Source organism: Delphinus delphis, chromosome 14, assembly GCF_949987515.2.
Source record: "Delphinus delphis chromosome 14, mDelDel1.2, whole genome shotgun sequence".
NCBI lineage: Eukaryota > Metazoa > Chordata > Mammalia > Artiodactyla > Delphinidae > Delphinus > Delphinus delphis.
This window is the reverse complement of record NC_082696.1, coordinates 74,862,826-74,885,558: the sequence shown is the minus strand read 5'-3', so window position 1 is coordinate 74,885,558 and position 22,733 is coordinate 74,862,826. Positions and strand designations below refer to the sequence as shown.

Genomic DNA, 22,733 nt, shown 5'->3' with positions numbered 1-22,733 from the left:
CTTTTGATTTCCATTTGCATGGAATATATTTTTCCATCCCCTCACTTTCAGTATGTATGTGTCCCTAGATCTGAAGTGGGTCTCTTTTAGACAGCATATATATGGGTCGTCTTTTTGTATCCATTCAGTGAGTCTGTGTCTTTTGGTGGGAGCATTTAATCCATTTACATTTAAGGTAATTATCGATATGTATGTTTCTATTGCCATTTTCTTAATCGTTTTGGGTTTGTTTTTGTAAGTCATTTTTCTTCCCTTCCTCTTTTGTTCTCTTTTCTTGTGGTTTGATGACCATTTTTAGTGTTGTGTTTGTGTTGCTTTTACTTTTTTGTGTGTATCTATTGTAGTTTTTGGGTTTGCTGTTCCCAAGAGGTTTTGATTTAGCAGTCTATATGTATACAGAAGTGTTTTAAGTTGCTGGTCTCTTTCCCACCTAGAGAAGTTTCTTTAGCATTTGTTGTGAAGTTGGTTTGGTGGTGCTGAATTCTGTTAGCTTTTGGTTGTCTGTAAAGTTTTTGATTTCTCCACCAAATCTGAATAAGAGCCTTGCTGGGTATTCTTGGTTGTAGGTTTTCCCCTTTCATCACTTGAAATATATTGTGACACTCCCTTCTCACCTGCAGAGTTTCTGCTGAAAACTCAGTTGATAACATTATGGAGATTTCCTTGGATGTTATTTGTTGCTTTTCCCTTGTTGCTTTTATATTTTAAATTTATTTATTATTTATTTGGCTGCACCACATGGTATGTGGCATCTTAGTTCTCCAACCAGGGATTGAACTCATGCAGTGGAAGCACAGAGTCCCAACAACTGGACCACCAGGAAAGTCCCCCCTTGTTGCTTTTACTATTTTTTCTTTGTCTTTAATTTTGGTCAGTTTGATTAATATGTATATTGACATGTTCTTCCTTGGGTTCATCCTGTGTGGGATTCTCTGCTCTTTCTGGACTTGAGTGTGTCCTTTCTCATGTTAGGGACGTTTTCTTTATTATATCTTCAAATATTTTCTCAGGACTTTCCTCTTTCTCTTCTCCTTCTGGGATCTCTATAATGCAAATGTTGATGCATTTAATATTGTCTGAGAGGTCTCTGAGACTGTTTCCATTTCTTTTCATTCTTTTTTCTTTATTCTGTTGTGTGGCAGTGATTTCCATCACTCTGTCTTCCAGTTCACTTATTCGTTCTTCTGCCTCAGTTATTCTGCTGTTGATTCTTTCCAGTGTATTTCATCATTTATTGTATTGTTCATCTCTGTTCTCTAAATCTTCTAGCTCCTTGTTAAACATTTCTTGTACTTTCTTGATCTGTGCCTCCACTCTTTTTCCGAGACTTTGGATCATCTTTATTATCATTACTCTGAATTCTTTTTCAGGTAGATTGCCTATCTCCTCTTCATTTAGTTGTTCTTGTGAGTTTTTATCTTTTTCCTTCATTTGTAACATATTTCTTTTTGTGTCTCACTTTCTGCGTTTGTGGTCTCCTTTCCACAGGCTGCAGGCTTGTAGTTCTTGCTTCTGGTGTCTGCTCCCTGGTGGGCAAGGTTGGTCCAGGGGCTTGTGTAGGCTTCCTGGTGGGAGGGACAGGTGCCTGCCCTCTCGTGGGTTAAGCTGGGTCTTGTCCCTCTAATGGGCAGGGCCTTGTCAAGGGGTGTGTTTTGAGATGGCTGTGAGCTCAGTATGACTTTAGGCAGCCTGTCTTCTGATACTTGGGGTTTGCAGCGAGAAGAGGTACAGGAAGAAGCCCAGCACCCAGACACTGTGCAGACAGTAGGTCCTCATGTCTCCACCACCCAGAGAATTTTAAATTATCAACCGGGCCTAATCCAGAAATTAGCCCCTGGAATGGCATATCAACAAAATCTTCGGGGACTTCCCCAGTGGTCCAGTGGTTAAGATTCCACCTTCCAATGCAGGGGGCCTGGGTTCGATCCCTGGTTGGGGAACTAAGATCCCACATGGATCTAAGATCCCATGTGCCGCATAGTGCGGAAAAAAAAAAAATCTTTGCCTGATCTGGGATGAATTTCTCAGTGCCATGGGACAAAAATTGTTCATGAAATGCCTCCCAAACATTGGTTGATTTTATGATCATGAGGGAGCACTGTGAACTAAGAATGCCACCTGCCATATCAGTAAACAAAGGCAGCCATTAAGCCACCACATTACAGCTGCCCTGGCAGTGAGCCCTGAGGGAACTCAGGATGGAGGCAGCATGCCCCCCCATCTAGCAGTCGACTGCTGCAGCCACCCCGACGGTGTACCCTGAGGAGACTCAGGGTGAGAAAGCACAGGATCCTGGCCCCAGATAGCTGAGATGCATATCAGAGGAATGATTTCAGAGAGCCCAGACTCTTGCATCTTCCCATACGTAGAAAAGCACTAAATTCTGAAACTTGCGATGTCTGGTTTTCTTTAATCTTTTGATGCTCGTACTACCTGGTTTTTGTTGCAAAAACTCCTATATATTCTGGCTCCTCCCTTACCTCTTCTGAGCAGTTTCTCAGCTGAGATCCTGTGTCCTAGGCTTAAGTCCTCAGTTTTGTCCACTGAACAGAACACCGTTCTCAACTTTTAGGTTGTGCTTTTTATTTTTTTTCAGTTGACAGCGTTTATGTTTGACTTGTTACTGACTAAAGTTGTAGAAATGAAGCTATAAGATCTGTGTTTCTGTCTGTAACCAACCAAAGCCTCTACTCTCTTAAGTATGAAATGGTTTCCTACTACCAGAAAGTATTAATAAATTGAACTGAAGCATCTCTTAAAGGACTTCAAAGGAGCTCTCTTCTGATTGGTTTATAGAGATAAATGTGTTTTTATAAACAATATTTCCCAAATTCACAGAAAATACAGAAACTAAATTTCTAGTATTTTAAGTAAGAGACATTAAAAAGTCTTACAGAAGCAACAAGCTCACAAATATTTTAAGAATTTCAATTATATAATTAAGATGAATCTTTGGACAAATTAAACTTATTTAATAACTTTGGTTTTAAAAAAATGGCTGTCTTTTCTATATAAATATGGAGTATAATGCAAGAATATTTTGCTTTTTTTTTTTTTTTTTTTTTTCAGTATGCAGGCCTCTCACTGTTGTGGCCTCTGCCGTTGCAGAGCACAGGCTCCGGACGCGCAGGCTCAGCGGCCATGGCTCACGGGCCCAGCCGCTCCGTGGCATGTGGGATCTTCCTGGACTGGGGCACGAACCCGTGTCCCCCGCATCGGCAGGCGGACTCTCAACCACTGCGCCACCAGGGAAGCCCTATTTTGCTTTTTTTAAAAATGAAAACTGGGTCTGCTATCTCAAGAAGAGACGAGTTAATCTGAAGCCCCTGAATTTCTCATGCTGGTCTACTGACTAGATAAGCTAACACTACTCTTACATAATATTTGGAAGAGCTAAAAACATAAAATATGTGTTCAAATTAATTGAATCATAATTCTGACAAATGTTTTTGTAACAGTAATTATGTTCTGTAGTATGTCAGCTTGAACGTAATTTCCAAGATCTTCAGGTAACTTAAAACTTTGGACTAATATTAAACGGAATTAATGGTTAATCATTGGGTACCTATTTAATTATAAAATTCAATACTGAAATATTGCTAAGCATAATTTCAAGTTTATATACTTCTGCTTATATTTATATACTATGGAGTGGCTATATTTGGGTCATGTATTTAATGAACATGTTTATTTTTGCAATTTTAATATTTAGAAGTTATGTGTATTCATGAGTTTGTTATTCTACAAAAATGCTTGCACCTGACAGTTTTCAAATTACTTTCCTTCCAATTTTCTCTGAAATCGAATTTAGTTACTTTGGTTGAAATTTGTAATTCATGTAGGTAGTTGAGACCAAGAACAAATAGTGACAGAGAAATAAAACTGAATATCAGGATAATGGAATGAGTTTTTCTAGGACAAAGAGTTTTGTCCTGAAGTGTCTATTTGTTCCAAAATATGAAAAACAAGTATGTACAAGTAGCAGAGAGAATTAAGAGCCTGAAAAGAAACTATAAAGTGCGTTAAAAATTTGACAGTTACCCTCCCTTTGATGCACTTATTCAGGTGAAGAGGGGGAGGGAAGAGCTTGTAAAACCTTTATTGCTAAGTATTATGTCAATACCAAAGTAGAATTTGGTTTTCTGTTACAATAATCTTGTTTTCAAAGAGCTTGAAAGAAGACTGAGTTGCTCTTTAACTTCTAAATAATCTGCTCAGATTCCCCATATCTCATCAGAGTAATTTGCTTTGCTTTGACTTTATGTCCTTTTTATTAAAACAAAGGCCAAAACAAGGAACAAACGTTTTCCACTTGCCAAAGATCTAAGTTTTCTTAAAATAGTTCTGCCTTCTATATTTAAATATTTTATTTCATTTTTAATTAAATGGGAAACCAACTATTATTCTCAGGCACCCATGATTAAATTTTCTCAAACTCTTTTGGCTTTGCTTTCCCAAGACTGGACCTTAAATAAAAATTTCAGGATGTGTTTTACACTACAACTATCCTTGAGATTCTTTAGAGGGCCCTTGGGAAAATCACAAACTTTAGTACTTTTTATTACCAGTAAACAAATATTTCAACTCAACTCACAATTTATAGTGTGTTGCAACAGCACAGTTGTAACTAAGGGTTCAGAAGATCTCATAACTACAATCAGGTCATGGCCACAAGGCACAGGTTGCCTGAAAGCTACACATTAAATGGTATATTTTCTTTAGGGACTAAATAGAAAAGCCAAGATTGAGTCATGAGTGAAGACAATATACACATGAGAAATAATCATAAATCATTTGAATTGAATTGGACATTGCAGATTAATCAATTTTTTTAACTTTACAGATGAGGAAAGTGAAACTCAGAGATGAAATGACTCAACTCCACAACCCCAGTTCATCCCGTTACACTGTGTTGTCAACATGTCTAATATATTAGACAGAAAGGTACTAAATGAATCTTTTCCACTATTTTTTCCCCAAACAAAACCAAAAAGAATAATCTATATATGGTAAAACATGTTAAATGCAAAAAGATTACAAATACAAGGTATTCTATTGCAAAAACAGACATTTTGAGCTTTGGCTTTTAATCTTATTGTTCTCAAATAATGGAAACGCTTAGCCTAGAAGATAAAGTTGATGTTATTACGAAAGAGAAACTAGTAAAAAGTGGTTGCTAAAAATAATTTTTTTCTTTGCTGGTTCTCCTAAGTATAAACTAGGTATTAGTATCAGCATACTTTAGAAAGAAAAAAGGTACCTGGGAATGCTTACCTGCTTTCCTCAACTTAGAAATTTATTTTATACAAAGTCATTTAAACAAATTTCTTAAGGAGAAATGATCACTAATAGCTACAAATTCACAAATTATCTCATGTGCTTAATTGGAGTTTTCATTTATTGTAGCCTTATGCACTCTTTATACTAAAATTGAGATTCTCAGGATGTCAATAAAAATGTATACCAATCTGAACAAATTTCTAGAAAAACAGCAATAGCCTTATGAATCTCATTTTGTATAACTGCGTAACAAATGAAACGTTTTCATCGTTCTTCCATTTAATTTTCCCAGAAATTTCACTTCACACTTTTGAGAAAATACTTATGTAAACTGTTTCTTTGAAATATATCTTAGAGAAGTCTGAATATTGAAGTATTATACCCAGTACAGTAACTTATGCATAGCAGCAAATCAATATAGTTTTTAAGTGTACACATTGAAAAGCAAATGACATTTTTAACCTTTGGTTATTTTGGACTTGAGTTACATTAGGGTACCCACAATCCTTTAATTAGCTAATGTATTTCAACATTTTGCCAAGTAGACAGGGCACTGGAGACACTAATGTACCACCATTTACATAATACCTCTTGAAATTATGTACTTAGTGCTTTATGTGTTACCAAAAAACATAAAAGAAATCATGAGACTCTACAAAATAGCTTAGAAAAACAAGTTTTCTATTTATTTAAAAATAAGTTTGTAGTTACTACATTGCAGGGACAGGAATTCTTACACATACATTCTAGTTTGTATAAAAGGATTCAAAGAATTATGCTTCAAAACTAACATAGAAAGTGTCCACCTAACAGTAAAGAAAGGTCCAATCAATATGTACAAAAACAAAGGGCACTGCTATTCTGGTGTGAGACTGCCGTTTATAACATGATACTCCAGGTTTCCAGAAAGAAAAAAACCAAAAACCTCAATAAAGCTAAATAATTAATTTGTTTTTAAACTCTGTTACTTATTACATACAACAGATTTGCTTGTGTTTAACATTGTTTTCTGTACAAAATAAGCATTTTAATTTGCAAATGTGTCAGTTTCAACATTAACTCTCTAGGTCAGTTACTTTTTAAAATTGAGCTACATTCTACACGTCTAAATATCGTGTGACAGGATTTAACAGTTTTCTAAAAGATCTTTAAATAAGACCCCATCTTCTTGCAGTTTTAATATGGTCCAAAAATGTAACTTTGTATTTTGTCGCAATTTGTAGCCTTTCAATCAACACGCACAATCTTAACAGTAACAAGCGTGTGTGCATCTGCCTCATAGGTGTGTGTACTATATATCGTCTCAAACCTATTTTCTTAGCTCCTTAAATGTAGAAACTCATAGCCACCCACTATTATGTATTTGGTTTGTGCCATATAAGGTTAATTTCCTGATGATTTTATCTGCATTAAAAAAGTATTTCAACACAGAGCTATCAAAACTAAAAATAATATATATTTATAGCTCATAATATTTTCTAATTGTTTTATTACAGTGTGTACAAGGTTTATATCTGGAGCGTCAAAAGCAGTACTTACAGTCTTCTGACTCAATGTGACCTCTTCTTGGGTATTGTACATAGTACAAAATGACCTTCCATCTGGAGTCCTTAGCTCAGTATAATTAAGAACAAAAATAGCTTCTTAGTAAATGTAATACTTAGTTCAAATCACTTGGAAATTTGGGAAATGAGGGGAACTGCAAGGAGGGAAGTGAGGAAAAGGTATATTTTCCGACTTCAGTAGGAAAATAAATTGTCGCCTAAGTTTAACTAAACCACTTCTCAACCTGTTTAAAAACAAAACCAAAAAAAACAACTAAATACGGGTGTAATTCACAGAACATAAAAGTACTTCCCCTATTATGACTTTTAAAATCATATATTTCCTGCATATGAGAACAATTATAGCCCTTTTAAACACTCAAGTATCTTGGTCCTTTCAACCTACTCAACAGTAAATTTCAGGTGGACAAAAACATTCAGAGTAACAATTTGTTTTCATTAGGTAGAAAACAGTCAAAATTGCTTCCAGTTGACATCTGAGAGAGAGGTATGTTTGCATGTATAAAATGGAATGCTAGAATTAAACGCTATAAACTGGAGAAACTAATTTATATTACAAATCATATTTCAAAACATGTAAATGTTGCTAATATATAAGGTAAAAATGTTATTTGAATACTTTTGTTAAAATGTCTGATTAATCTACTGCACTGCAGATAAGGGACAGTTCTAGATGTTAACATACATGCTGCACAAGGATCTTTTTGCTGATCAGTGTATATTACATCATTTCCAAGTGATACTAGATTCAACCAAACTTCGTGTCTCAGATGTGACCTAAACATGCTCACAAATATTCTATACAATTATTCTACTTAAGGAGGAAGATCGTTGTTACAATGCTACCAAATAGTCTTCAAATTTGTGATGTTGTACAATAATAAAAACAATGGAAGCAAGGCCAAATCTTTAGTTCATGAATATATGCAGAGAACAGTCCAATGCCACAATAGCAGATTGCAAAGAATAAAATTTTTAAGAAGTATGTCTACTGCCCAGAGTTACGAGATTGTAATTAGACTGTTTAATCTGCTGATTTGCAACATTTTGTAATTTTATAAGATTTGATTGGGACTTGAGAATGTTGGGGTGGAGGGAGAGAATATTAGGGTTAGGTACTTAAAAATACATAAACTGATTTACATTTTCTACGAATGTAATAACAAGTTATATTTCTGAAACTTTCAGGAAACTTAAATTCTTTTATTGCTCACCTAAAACAACTGCCAACATTTCCTTTTGACCTATGAACAGTATATATATGGTGTTACTGTCTCAAAGAAGGTATTTTCCAAGTGGTAGAACAAAACTATGTTGATGACTTAAATTTCTCAATGCAACTTTTGCAACGTATAGAAGCTAAATTATAAAAAAATAAAATCTAGATATATCTGGTTATTACTAATACATTTTTAAGTGTTTCAATTATAAAGAATCTGATCCAAGTCATTTCTGCCTTACTAAGTAACCAGTGTCTAATAATATCCAAATAAGGTCATAAATATATAGTGTCTTTAGAACAGGAACAATACATTTACTTGTTGCAGGTAAGATGGTAAATACTCATTTTTTTGCTCATGAGTTAGAATTAATACACCCTACTAGCGGTATATTTCACTCTTAAGACTGTGTACGCTCTTCCTTTTCCTGTACACACCTTAAAACTGTACACATACTTTTTTTTTACAAAAATGGATTTTATAGTCTTATTTTCTAACACAATGCAGATAACATCAGGAAATTACATGTTTCAAATAGACTGCCTTCAAAAGCAACATATTAATGACTTAAATTTCAAACATACACACTATTTTCAATACTGGTGTAGCTGAGAGACTCATTTTACTATACAACCAAGCCATCCATTTCTGCATTATGAAGAGTTTAACTACTGAATTTTAATTATATAGTTAAATATATTTGTTAGAAAAAAATAAATATACAAAAAACCTGAAAAATTTGAAATTATTTTCAACTGCAAAATCACAGCAATCCAGTTAAGATCTGGAAAATGGTTTACTTAATACCATAGGAGGATTTCTGTACAAATTTAGTTACAAACAATCTAAAAAGCCCAAATGCATCACTTTCCATCCTTTTTCAAGACAATCAGATGACAGCTAACATTTATCCCTACCAGAAATATTATAGAAATAATTATGTAATGTATTTTGCCAAGGTTCAATTAAAGACTTTATTTTTCTATATCAGGGTCATGCTGATACATATATTCCCCAGCCTCGCTTTTTAAAAATGTAGTATCCGAAAATTTTGGCTACATTTTTGTACCATACCAGTCCTCACAAAATACTACATTCTTTAAACTTTAAAAAAAAATGGACAATAATCTTTAAACAATAGAAATGGTATTTATGTTGGTTTTTAAGGTATAAAATAACTAACTGTACCATAAACAAATAAATAACTGCTTTCCTTTTCCACAGCAGTACATATAGCAATACATTCTCCTAAGTCATATAGTTATCATTTACAATAGACAACTTAATTTTACTAATGATGCAAAAAATAATAGAATACAAGGCACAATCATTAAATGGAATTTTTCTTTAGGGTGTATACTGACATACCAGCGTGATAAGGATACCGTAAAAAGTGCAGAAAAAACACAATGTGCAATGAGACCACTGTATAAAACATGATTGCATAAAAAGTGATTTGGCCTATTTTTAAACCTTTAATAATTGAAAATAACCAATCTTCCCCTTAAAATTAAACTATAAAGTATGACATTTTAAAATTATTTTTATTCTACCACTATCTAAAAAATCCTGAAAAAAGAATTTATACCTGGGTAATAGTATATAAGTATGTGTTTGTATATATATTTAATTATACCCATTTATCAATATATACACATACACACACAGACACATTTCTTTGTAAGTCATTTTAGCCTATTAGATATGTCTAAAGTTTAGAAATGACATTAATCCGGATTAACAAGTAAACATCAAATCCCATACCTTTTTCCTGTATTTTCCTTGAATCCTTTAACCACTTAAACATTTTCTCTAAAACATCTCTGTCAAAGGACCCACCAGTGCATTATTTTCTACTATTAGTACCAAAAAAAGATACACCTCAGCATAACTCTTTAATAACTTGCTCTTTAGAATAATATATAGCCTTTCCAATATTGAAAAAGTGTATGCTGTCCTGACAGTCAAAAACAGGCTTTCCACTGCACTGATTCTCAGTCTTTGGCACAATAAACAGAGATTGAGTGATTGACATAAGAATCAAGGTCTGAAAAATTAGACAGTCAAATGTTTTCCAATGTGGATATGTTTCCTTTGCATCAGTACATTTTCTCTTAAGTTTGGCAGAAATGGAATACAGCAAAAGCCTCCTCTAGATTCTTTGTAGATGAACATTCTATAATTAAAATTAAACTTTTCAGGGTATCAAATGGTGGGAATTTTATATTTACCTTTAGAGGAAACACATTTCTTAATTTACTGCTACTCTGGTAACATCTGTTCTCCTAGGGACAAGACTTCTGTATCAACAGAAATGTACCTGGCTTGGTCAAAAATAATTCATTTTAACATAAAATGCTCTATCACTAGGAATATTATGCTCCTTAAGAGTATAGCAGAACTGTCTTCTTCAGAAATAAATTGGGAATTCATTATAGAGCCTCAATTTCCTTTGTTTTGAACAGTAAATGAAATGAATGTTGAAATGCATAACCTATCTAAGGGCAATAAATAGCAAACATTTAAAATATATATGTATATATTTATATATATATATATATTCATTTAAAGAAGTGAAGTGTCTTGTAAGTTTGTTTGTTTTTTTTGCAAATCAAATCATAACATTCCCTAATCCGTCATAGCAGCAAGGAAGCAGAAGCCATAGTTCTACATACTCCTTAACTGTACCTGCTTTATAGATTTTGAAGTAAAATATTTTGGTGCAAGTTACCAACCAATTAAGTTAGCTTTTGCTTTTTCAGTCAACTTTCGGACTCGTCCTCTACTAGAAGTTCCAAAAGTCAAAGAAGTGTCTTCAAACAACAGCTGCCTTTGCTCCTCTTCAGAGTCATCCTCGTTATAGAAGGCTGTCCTTCGACCTTGGTTTCTAGTTCTCATGTGAGGTTCAGAGCCTTTAAGTTCCTCAAACTCTTCTTCCTCATCCAGGGGATCGTCTGTCTTTTTTCGGTTACTTCTCCTTAGCATTTTAACACTTGTAGGAACTATGAGATCTGAGTCTAGTTTTTGTGTCTTCATCTTCCTTTTGGGTTTTCTGCCTCCACGACTCTTTTTCTGTAACAAATCCTCCTTTACAATATTAGTTTCAGAAAGAAAATTGCAGGTTGAAGAAGGAACTACTTCATCTCTGATGGGATGCATGCTATTTTGCTCCGAATCTTCGGGCTTTGCATACTGTAGCTTTTTGGGCTTCCTACCCCTCTTCTTGTGTGTAACTTCACCACTGCTGGTATTAACATCCACCTTAGGTTTCCTTCCAGGTCCTCTCTTCACAAGCTTGGACGGCTGCCCTCCGTGGCCATTTACTTGAATGCTTCCGGGTACAAGAGCATTGTTTTTACAATCTGCTGAAAGGGAACAACAGTGCACTTAATATATGGAACTGCTTTTTTATTTGACCCTCAAACCAATCAATAAGTCCACTTCTATACTTATACGTAATGACATAATCCTAAATTTTTTTTTTTTTTTTTTTGTGGCGGTACGCTGGCCTCTCACTGCCGTGGCCTCCCCCGCCGCGGAGCACAGGCTCCGGACACGCAGGCCCAGCAGACATGGCTCACAGGCCCAGTTGCTTTGCGGCATGTGGGATCCTCCCGGACCGGGGCATGAACCCGTGTCCCCTGCATCGGCAGGCGGACTCCCAACCACTGCGCCACCAAGGAAGCCCATAATCCTAATTGTTTTTTAACTAATATGAGAAAAAGAACTGACAAAAGGCTAACGGTTTAATGATATTATTTATCTTCTATTTAAAACTCACAGAGGAGAAGCATCCTTAATGAAGTCACTGATGACTTGACAGGAGGGAAATGAAACTCAGAGCAAATAAATTACTTGTCTAAATTAATACTGTAAATTATGACAGAGCTGGGATTAGCCAAGGTTTCTTATTCCTACTACCTTTACTACACATTCTAATGTACGAGCATTGTTTTCATTACACAAAATGACCCTGTTTACTCGTATGGAACTTCACCACCACAAAGCACTTTGTTTCCCTCATTAACACAGAATTTTTCTGTCTTCCTACCTTCAAGCAGCTCCATCATGGAAAATAATCTTAGCATAAAATCCATGACCTTTAAACTTGGTAATCGGAATAAATAAGCATTATCATCCCCCTCTACTTTCCTCTAATCATTTTTTTCTATTACAGATGGAGGAAATAGGGACTATCAAGACTGGAATGATTCTAACTCTTATTTAATCCTCTCTTGGATGTGATGATGATCATGACCTTTCTGATATCAGAGAAGAATTTATAGTCTAAATATTTCCTTATGTTCCTCAGAAGTAAAAAGGATCTCCTTTCCTACTAACTCCTATGCAAGGGGTTTGGAAGTACATCTACTGGAATAATTTATAACAGTTGTTCTCCATAAACACTACCATGGCTTTGATATTCTTCATCTATCCTTTTTACAAGAGTAGAAATAAGTTACTCTTGGTCACAGAAGTTTTAAAAAAGGGTTAAAATAAAAAAGCAACTAAATGGCAGTTTTCTTCACAGGATCTTTTTGGAACAGTCCTATCTCCTTATGTAACTGAATGGCAAATGACTGATTTATAATCATAAGCAATACTGACTGCACATATCAATCAAATCCACTATGTGTGCAACTATTATCAGGATTAAAATCCCATTATAACAAACTCCACGATAAAGACCATTATGCTTTATTAAAAAATAAAAAAATTCTGAAGATTAAATTCCAAATCTGTACAATCTGGACATCATGATGAACTGCCTTTCTATGGTTTAAAAAAAAAAAAAGCCATTACCCTTTCAGATGACGAAAAAGATGACAAACACGCATTACCACTAATTTTTTTTTTTTTTTTTTTGCGGTGCATGGGCCTCTCACTGCTGTGGCCTCCCCTGTTGCAGAGCACAGGCTCTGGACGCACAGGCTCAGCGGCCATGGCTCACGGGTCTAGCCGCTCCGCGGCACGTGGGATCTTCCCGGACCGGGGCATGAACCTGTGTCCCCTGCATCGGCAGGCGGACTCTCAATCACTGCGCCACCAGGGAAGCCCACCACTAACTTTTTCCTCCAAAATTCTGAAGTTTTTTGTTTTGGTTGTGATGGGAGATCTGCAATGCAGTATTTTACAGGAAATCCATAAAGAGATGGAAAGTGCTGTTAAAGAGAATGCTTCTCAGAGAAGGAGTCTCTGAGCCAATAGCAGAGGAAGAAGGCAAAGCCCTCATTTCCTGACCCCACAGTACAAATGACTTTCTTCAGATTAGTGGTTTTGAATAATGACGAGGGGAGGGGTGCAGGGGAGAAACATGTCTGTGCATAAAGTAGTAAAAGTATTTTCTAACAAACAAGTACCCTTAACCTGCCTGAGGATTCTGTAAGATTCTGTATATCTTTTAATTTGTTTTACATTAAGACTACTGGCAAATAAACATCCAGTTCATATACCCTACAAAAGTTCCACAGACTGGCTTCAAGGACTCCAGGAGCTCCTTGAAATGGTCCAAAGTTTGTGTGGGTATGCCTACGTGCATTTTTTTAGGGGAAAAAAACTACAGGGTTGGCCAACTTTACAAAGCAATATATAACCTAAAAAGGTTCAGAACTAATGCAGTTCTTTTAAAAAGGAATTCGAGTTAAAAAGAAGTTTTAAAAATCACTCATCTGGACCTGTACTATCCAATGAGGCCACTACTAACCACATGACCACTGAGCACCTGAAATGTAACTAAGCGATTGAGGAATTCAAGTTTTAATTAAGTTTAAATTTGAATATGAAGAAGTGTACATTTTGAAACACTGATGACACACTGAAATAGTATTTTGGATATAAAGGAGTAAATAAAATACAGTATTAAAACTGATAATTTCACCTGTTTGCTGTTACGACATGTAGCTACTAGAACATATGTCACTTGTATTATATTTCAATTGCACAGCACTGCTCGTTTCTGATAGTTAATTCAAGTGCCAATATTTATATGATAAGTCATCATTAATGGGTTACATAGTAGCTTATTATATTTCTATACTGTACTGGTATTCCTATGTATTTGTAATACTCAAAAACTATGAATCAAATTGGCTATTGGACCTCCCCTATCATAATGCCAGAACCAATTCTCGATATACATTTGATTTCTCTAGGATTCAGGACTAACAGAAGCAAGGCCAATATACCATTCAAAACTTTGAATTCAGTTCAGAAAGGAAGCAAATGTAAAACACTCACATACAAAATTATTTACTTATTTATTCAAACACTGATTGTCCACTATATACTAAGTATAGGCAATTAAAAAATGAGCATGGGCAAGCACAAGAGCTCAGATTCTACTGGAGATAGACAACATAAAAAAAGAATAGTTCTATCAACATTATAAGGGCCACAAAAGGCAATGAACAGGAAACTATTAAACTAGTAGGAAAAAAGAAATTCCAAAGAAGGAAGAAAGGACAACAATATTTAGGGACTTCCAAGTGGTTCAGGATGGCTGGGACATCAAAGGGAGACAGAAAAGTAAGGACAGCTGAATGTTAGACAACAGCCAAGCAATGAAGAGTCTTGTATAACAGGCAAAAACATTCAACTCTGATTCCACGTATGATTCAAAGGCAGGGAAGGATCTTAATTCTCTCTGTGTGTTTGTCTGTGTGCACGTGATCAGAAAGGTCACTTTGACTTAAATGTGGAAGATGGACTGAATAAGGTAGAGTTGAGAACTGAGGCAGGGAGACCAGTTAGGAGAGTGCGACAGTCCATGGAAGTGAGAATGGAGAGGAGGAAATGGATCTCAGAGATGTTAAGGAGGCAGAAAGAAATAAGTAGATTTGGATGATGATTTTAAACTTATAGAGGTGGGAAGATCCCAATATCATTAATCAAAATGAGGTCATTTCAGTAGAAAAATTAAATTGTGAGAGGTTTCTGGGGGGAATACTGAAAAGGAAATGGTCTAGACACTCTGGAAGTCATGACGAAAAATGCTTATTCTTGAGCTGTCTGCTGTCAAGAAGCCATAATTATTTTAACATGTCGTAGGGTGTATTTCATCAGTTACTTGCTTCATCTTTCAAACAGAAAACTTTTACAATGAAAATGTGAAGACAAAAGAACTTTGGAAGCATAACTCTAAGGGGTCAAAAGTTGTATGCTAGAATAGATATCTGGCTATAGACAATCCTAATTATTATTTAAAGGTCAGTGTGTTGAATTTTGTGATATAAAAACAACTCAAAAATTTTTCTAAAGAAGTGCTATACTGCGTTAAAACTAAATTCAACTTTATTTAAACTTCTTGGATATACTTTTCTAGGTTTTGTAATACTGAAGTTAAAAACTACTAAATTTATATCATAAAAGCCTCTGATTTTAGAATATGCTTTTATTTTTCATAGGACAGAAAATGCTTTTATTTTTCATAGGGCAAGTTTTTCTTGGCTTCTAAAATTTAGTAACAATACAGTTTGCTTTTGGCACAAAGCTGCATATCAGAAGATGTCTCAGTAAATATATCAACTAATACAGAATGTGTGACTTTTAAATGAGCAACCTAAAAAGTGGATATAAATATTATTTCCAATAGAACCACCATTTGTTAAGATCTACGGTACCTTGCTCGATGACAGCTGATGACTTTGAGAGAGCGGATGTCTTTGAGAGCACAGACGATTTCATTTTACGTTTGGCTGGCTTTTCCTTTTCCATGTTTTCTTTTGTAGAATTATTCCTAGTGGCATGACTAAAATTGGACTGACCAGGACTTGAAAGAGTACTCAAGGTTTTGGAATGTTTCATGGAATTCTCTAGAACTAAAACACACATACAAAAGATTAAAAGCTAAGAGTTAAATTATTTAACCTTAAAACAAGCAAGAAGGTTGGGATTACTTCTAAAGTGAATTGTTTGAATTAGCCAACAGGATAAAACCTGGGGCGATGCTTAAAGCTTCCGTAAGAAATCTACTTTCAAAAAGGAAAAAGGCGTACATAATAGTTTCAGACCTTTCAGAAGCTGTCCAGTCACTGCAAGATTATGAAGGGAAGTGCTGGCAAACTGCTAGCAAGTCTGGGTTCTACGATTTAAATTTAGGCAGTTTGGATCAGAGTTGCCATTTTTGAGCATTATCCTATACTGACATTCCTAAACCTCAATATTCTTTTCCTTATCAAAAAAAATTAAAAGAAAAACGGGCAAAAACAATAAAGAAAAGCAAAACCAACAGTGTCTGATGGAATTTACTAAATCTAATATATTCCATTGGCAAAGTAAATTCTTAAATTACAAAAGTCATTATATATATATATTTCAATTTAGAAACTGTAGCTGATTCTTACTTGTTTTCCCTGGCACTGCAGATGTGTTAGCTTTCGAAATAAAAGTCTTCGCTGCTGAAGAAGTGGATGGTTGCTCACTGGTAACTAGATCCGCAGCCACTCGATTGCTTCTGGTTCGAACTACAGAACTGGATTCCGTTTTACCATTTATCTGAGCAGCACTGTGCCTTGGTGGTATTGATCGTGTAGGTGCAGAGAATGGAGAGGTAGCAATATCTGACTTTAACTGGGGTTTTAAGATCCTTTTTTTCCGTTCAGGGCTGAAAATAAAATAGTATCATTAGTCATTCTTTTAGCTCTATGTGGATGAATAAAACAGTCTTATAATACTGTTGGATTCAATATTTGTACTGTTATGAAATATGTTAAAATATGAGATTTGTAGTGGATTTCATATGGTTGTGAGCCTTTGAAAAGTGAATATTTAGTGAAGGATCGCTGTAAATGCTATAGTTATATGACAGAAAGCATGATGCCATCACTATCCTAAAAATGCTGTTTTACTGTACAGATTTAGCAGTTTGAATTTAAGCACTTACACTAGTATAGCTTTAGTTAAAAGATTAAAAATCCTCCACATCATAGGAACTTGCATGTCAAATATATCATTCTGCAATATAGGGAATAGTAAAGGAAGTATTAAAAAACACCAAGTTCTATCATTTAGATGACAAACTTATAGATCAGTTGATGATATTTAAAAGAAATCAAATACCTTGATGCAGCACTACTGGAAACAGAGCTGCTTCTATTTCTTTTCCTCCTCCGTTTGGTTATTGTACTTCTTTTATGAAAACGAAGGGCAGATTTATAATCTGATAAAACTGAACTAATGTGTTCTTCAAAGAAAGCGGACAAGCGCAAACTCATGCTGTAAATCTATGGAAAGAAAAAAAACTGTTCAAACATTCCTGAAAGGAAATGCCTGTTCCTTTGAGATAATAATTTAAATATTTTTCTAACAAAAAGTTTTTAGAATTTAAAACATTGCTTTTTCTCAATCTCTTTTGACAAAGACTAAAACTGAAACATTATTACAATTAAATTATTTTTGTATTTCTTGGACAAAGAAAGGTAAATGATATTTATAGTTTTACTCATTTTTATGACTCGTATGAGCATTATATGGAAAAAAATGCTCCTTTCCACTAATGCAGAAAACAGCTGGAAAAGTTAAGCACACGTACCTCTAACACATATCAGGACAATGTGTATGTGATGTCTATTCAACTACACTACCTTCAAGAAAAGTAACCATTCCTAAACATTAGTGACATTAGTGTTTTTTCATAGAAGGAATAAAACAGAAAGATGTGAATTCCTTTTTCCACTAGAATACCATTAAGAACCTAATAGAAAGTTTATCAATTTTGTTTTAAATTTTAAGTAAAAGCAGCATTTAGTTACTCGACATACTTTTCTACTAATTTCATTTCATTTAAACAGAAAAGAAAGCAATTCAATTATATACCCTTGATCTTTTGCTTGGTGTATATGCTTTGGAATTACTAAAAATAAGTCTGACATCTTTACATAACTCCATTGGTGACTCATAATTCCCAGCCTCTAAAGTCTCTCTAACGGTAGCAAAATCCATTGGAGTGTCAATGATGTCTCTGTAGTCCTAAGAGAGGGAAAACAGGTCATATTAATAATATAATAATAATAGTGCATTACTTCTCATAACAGGGATTCACATTCAATTTCTGTGATGACTGCAAGTCCTAGAACTATTAATAATCATTCCTCGTTTCCCTCATCAAGGCTCCCTTTATTCCCGAAGTCATTTTTATTTTTTTCATGTCCTCTACCTTTTACTGCAATCAACACAGGATTTCTCTCATTCAGGAACCTATAAATTCTGCTTTTTTTTCCTTCAGAAAGAGGTAAAGGGTAGAGTTGTGTTTGAAAAAGGAGATTAAAAGAATATCGAAAAAACTCAGTTCCACAACTACAAGTTTGATATAAAAAACCCAAAACTTTATACTACCCATGAACTCTAAAGGCTGCTAATTCATTGAAACATAACTGTACCTTTAAAATTAAGAGATAAAAACAATAAAAATATGTTAACATCCCATGTACGTGAAGGTCTGAATTCTAGTAACCTCAACTGCAGTACTACAATTACTATAATTGGGAACTTTGTAGTAATCAAGAATTATGAATGTAAGTATCTGTCACAAAGCCTTTGCAGTTCATTCCACGGAGGAAAAGTGCAGTCACCCAAAGTCTCCACCTAATCAATTGTATATTGTATATACAATTGTATAAGATAAAGCAATAAAAACAGGCAAATGAAAGGAGAAAAAAGCAACAGAATAGGATAAAATGATCCAAATATGGTATCTTTAAAGGAGTAAATAATACTATACCTTTTCCATAGCCCCAGAGTATGTAACTGTATTTTTCGAAATACAATAACTTGACTTTGCCCCATCAAGTTTAAATTATGATCAAATATGTTTGACCATAAAGCAAACAGTATTACTGCCTTTGACAAATAGGGACAGTTTTATTTCTTCCATAACAATCTGCAATGCCCTTTATTTCCTTTTCTTGTCTTGCTGCACTGGCTAGAATTTGCAGTACTATGTTAAATAGCAGCTGTGAGGATGGACATTTTTGCTCCACTCCCAATCTTAGGGGGAAAGCATTCAGTTTTTCATGATTAAGCATGATGTTAGCTATAGGTTTTTAAACAGATGTTCTTTATCAAGTTACAGAAGATCCCCTTTATTCCTAGTCTTCTTAAGTCTGTTTTTATTATTAGTGGTGTTCTGTTTTCTTAGATTATGTATTTGTCTTTTTGGCATCCACTCAGCACAGGGCCAACTATATTAATTTTCTTATTTTTGTATTCTTGATACTGTGGTATTTTGGGGACCAAACAGACCTAAGGAGAGACTGCCCCCTTCCAAGGGCTTAGGCAATTTTTAGAGATGGCAAAGGGTTGTACTGGGAATACAGCTTTCATATGTAAACCAACCATGCCCTTAAGCAACCCTCACACACCAAGCCAGTATTTCCTCTGCCATGAATCATCCCAGGGTCAGGTATCAGACAACCAGAGACCACCCCTATGCCCCAAAACCAACTGGAGTAATTCAAAGTAGCCAGTCTTAAGCTGTTGACTATGCCCTGCCTTGCCTTTCTCATGGAAACCTCAGTAAAGGCTCTGGCCCAAGCTTGTCCTTTGCCCCTGTGTTTTTTGGCTGTGTTGGGTCTTCGTTGCTGTGCGAGGGTTTTCTCTAGTTGTGGCGAGCGGGGGCTACTCTTCGTTGCGGTGCGCGGGCTTCACTGTGGTGGCTTCTCTTGTCGTGAAGCACGGGCTCTAGATGCGCGGGCTTCAGTAGTTGTGGCTTGCGAGCTCTAGAGTGCAGGCTCAGTAGCTGCGGCACACAGGCTAGTTGCTCCGCGGCATGTGGGATCTTCCCGGACCAGGGATCAGACCTGTGTCCCCTGCTTTGGTATGCTGATTCTTAACCACTGCGCCACCAGGGAAGCCCCCGCTCCTGTCTTCTGCAACGTACCTAAGACCCTGTGCTTTCCCCTGTGGCCCTAAGTGGTATTTGGTGAACCCCTCTCTGGGACCTTAAGTGTAATACATTTCTTTCTTCCAAGACTCATTCTTGTTTCCTCCTGTGGCCACAATGATTACCACACCATACCCAACATGTACATTCTTTAAAGAAATGAGTACTGAATTCTGTCAAATGCCTTTTCTGCACTGATATGATCATGTGATTTTTCTTCTTTAGCAATGAATTATTGACATATTGACTGATTTCTGAATACTGAACCAGCCTTATATCCCTGGGAAAAAACCCACTTGGTCAGGGTACAAAATCATTTTCATATATTGCTGAATTCTATTTGCTGATATTAAGAATTTTTGCACTTTCTTCTTTTGTACTGTTTTGTCTGGTTTTGACATCAGGGTAACACTGGCTTCATAGAATCAGTGTAGAAGCATTCTTTATCTTGAGGAAGAGACTGTGTAGAATTTGTGTTAGTTCTTTAAACATCTGGTAGAAGTTTCCAGTGAAGACTCCTGGGCTTAGAGATTAAAAATAACATACTTGGGCTTGCAAGAAACAAAAGGAAATCCACACGTTTCAAAAACAAAGAGAAAGGAAAACCAGAGCACTTTAGCATTAGCTCAGTTCTTCTAAGAGGTTTTTTGGATGGTAGGGTTTGAATTAGTCCTGTTTATCACACTGCTGGAATTAAACATTTATCTTCTACATTTAAGATTACATGTTTCTTGATTTTTAAAATGACAAGTCATTTATGATATTTATCTATTGATGAAATTTCTCTATTTTCATCATTGCAAATTAGAACACATACATAAAAAAACAGATAATAAAGACTTTGGTGATACCACATCCAGGTCATGATCTTATAAAACGTTTAATTTTAATTGCAAACCATGAATGTTATCTGATATACAATCTTTAGTAACTGAAAAAAGGAATAAAAAAAAATCACTTGAAGTGAAATTTAGATTGCTAAGACTGCACGCAAAAATAAATACTTGTAACATGTTTACTCAAACTTTTTACCACGAATTCCATAAAGATCATAAATTGGCATAACCTACATATATAGTAGTGCCACCTTACATTTATATATAGTGCTTCAGTGTAAAAACTATTTTAATGTTGAATAAATAACTAGTAATATTCTCATTCCACTTCTATAACCCTGTAAGGAAGGTTAGAGACAGGTATAATTATTCTTGCTTCCCAAATAATTTCCATAGTAAATTCACAGAATTAGTGTGGAAAAGAAAATAGTAAATATATACTCAGATATAAAAACTAAATAACTTGCTCAAAACTACAGAACTGGTAAGAGGCAGAGCTGGGACAATAACCCAATTCTTTGGAGTCTTAGTTCAGGGTTACTTCTTTTCTACCACACTGTTCAATTTAGATGCTCTATGTAGCCAAATGGATAATGAGAAGGTGTATGAAATAAAAAGAAATAAACTATAATCATAAAAATAAATAGTAAACTGTCATGTATAAGAGATGTATATGTATTTATATATATATATCAAAATCAAACTGACAAATAAAGAAAGTATTTTCAAAAATACTTACTGGGGGACTTCCCTGGTGGCGCAGTGGTTAAGAATGCGCCTGCCAATGCAGGGGACATGGGTTCTCGAGCCCTGGCCTGGGAAGATCCCACACGCTGAGGAGCAACTAAGCCCGTGTGCCACAACTACTGAGCCTGCACTCTAGAGCCAGTGCGCCACAACTACTGAGCCTGCGCTCTAGAGCCTGTGCGCCACAACTACTGAGCCTGCGCTCTAGAGCCTGTGCTCCACAACCAGTGAGCCTGCACTCTAGAGCCCGTGAGCCACAACTACTGAGACTGCGCTCTGGAGCCCGTGAGCCACAACTACTGAGCCTGCGCTCTAGAGCCCGTGAGCCACAACTACTGAGCCCGCACACCTAGAGCTGGTGCTTCACAACAAGCGAATGAGAAACCTGCACCTTGCAACGAAGAGTAGTCCCCGCCTGCCGCAACTAGAGAAAGCCTGCGCGCAGCAACGAAGACCCAACGTAGCCAAAAATAAATAAATAAATTTAAAAAAAAATCTATGTGCAAACACATTAAAAAAAAAATACTTACTGGATATTCAAGAAGATCTACTGGCTGGCGGAAAGGCTCAGAATCTTCACACTGAAATATGAGATTTAACAATTCTTGACACTGTTTCTTCCATGCTTGAATATCATAAGACTGTGCTCTGTTACGTAATCTTCTTCTAGGCTGATGGTCCTAAAATTAAAATGTTCAAATAATATTAATAATACATATAATAAAATTTTTATTTTTAATCTTGGATAATTAGGTAATATACAGTGATTCAAATAAAAGAAAACATCATTCACCTAGTTCTGAAAACCATGCATTGTTGTGATGGAAACTGATTTGGAAGTTAATACTTAATCTGTCTTTAAAAATAGTAAGAGTAAAAAAAAATGCTTAATACATTTTAATTCATATAAGGCACTTCTGTTAAAACAAAGAACTTAGTACCTTCCTCTTCCGGGTAGAAGTTCCTGGCACATCAGTGTCTTCTTTTTCTTCTTCCTTTGAAGAAAGAATTTATCAGATTCATAAAATATTCTAGGTTTCACTATATTCTATAGTTTTTTAATACCAATTATCTCCTTTACATTTTGGAAAACCCATAGTATATATGATGCTGGAACACTTTACTGACTCATTAAAAAGTCTCCCTCCACCCACCGTTTAAAAAAAATTATAACAATTCTGAATCATTTTTTTTTAAAAAGTTAGCA

General features: G+C 35.3%; 1 protein-coding gene across 3 annotated transcripts in view; it reads right to left on the bottom strand.

Annotated features, from left to right (window-relative positions):
- Nucleotides 1-5,950: 5,950 nt before the first annotated feature.
- Nucleotides 5,951-22,733, bottom strand: part of PHIP (pleckstrin homology domain interacting protein) — a 127,286-nt gene continuing 110,503 nt past the window's right edge. For 2 of the 3 annotated variants that reach the window (XM_060030319.2, XM_060030320.2), the window contains exons 34-40: nucleotides 22,468-22,521; nucleotides 22,057-22,206; nucleotides 17,879-18,031; nucleotides 17,123-17,286; nucleotides 16,408-16,667; nucleotides 15,685-15,882; nucleotides 5,951-11,430 (exon numbers count right to left, since the gene is read on the bottom strand). In XM_060030319.2, coding sequence (XP_059886302.1) covers nucleotides 10,793-11,430; nucleotides 15,685-15,882; nucleotides 16,408-16,667; nucleotides 17,123-17,286; nucleotides 17,879-18,031; nucleotides 22,057-22,206; nucleotides 22,468-22,521 — 1,617 coding nt within the window. In that variant the 3' untranslated portion in view covers nucleotides 5,951-10,792. The remainder of the gene's footprint in view (nucleotides 11,431-15,684; nucleotides 15,883-16,407; nucleotides 16,668-17,122; nucleotides 17,287-17,878; nucleotides 18,032-22,056; nucleotides 22,207-22,467; nucleotides 22,522-22,733) is intronic. The other variant, XM_060030321.2, reaches the window with a different exon arrangement.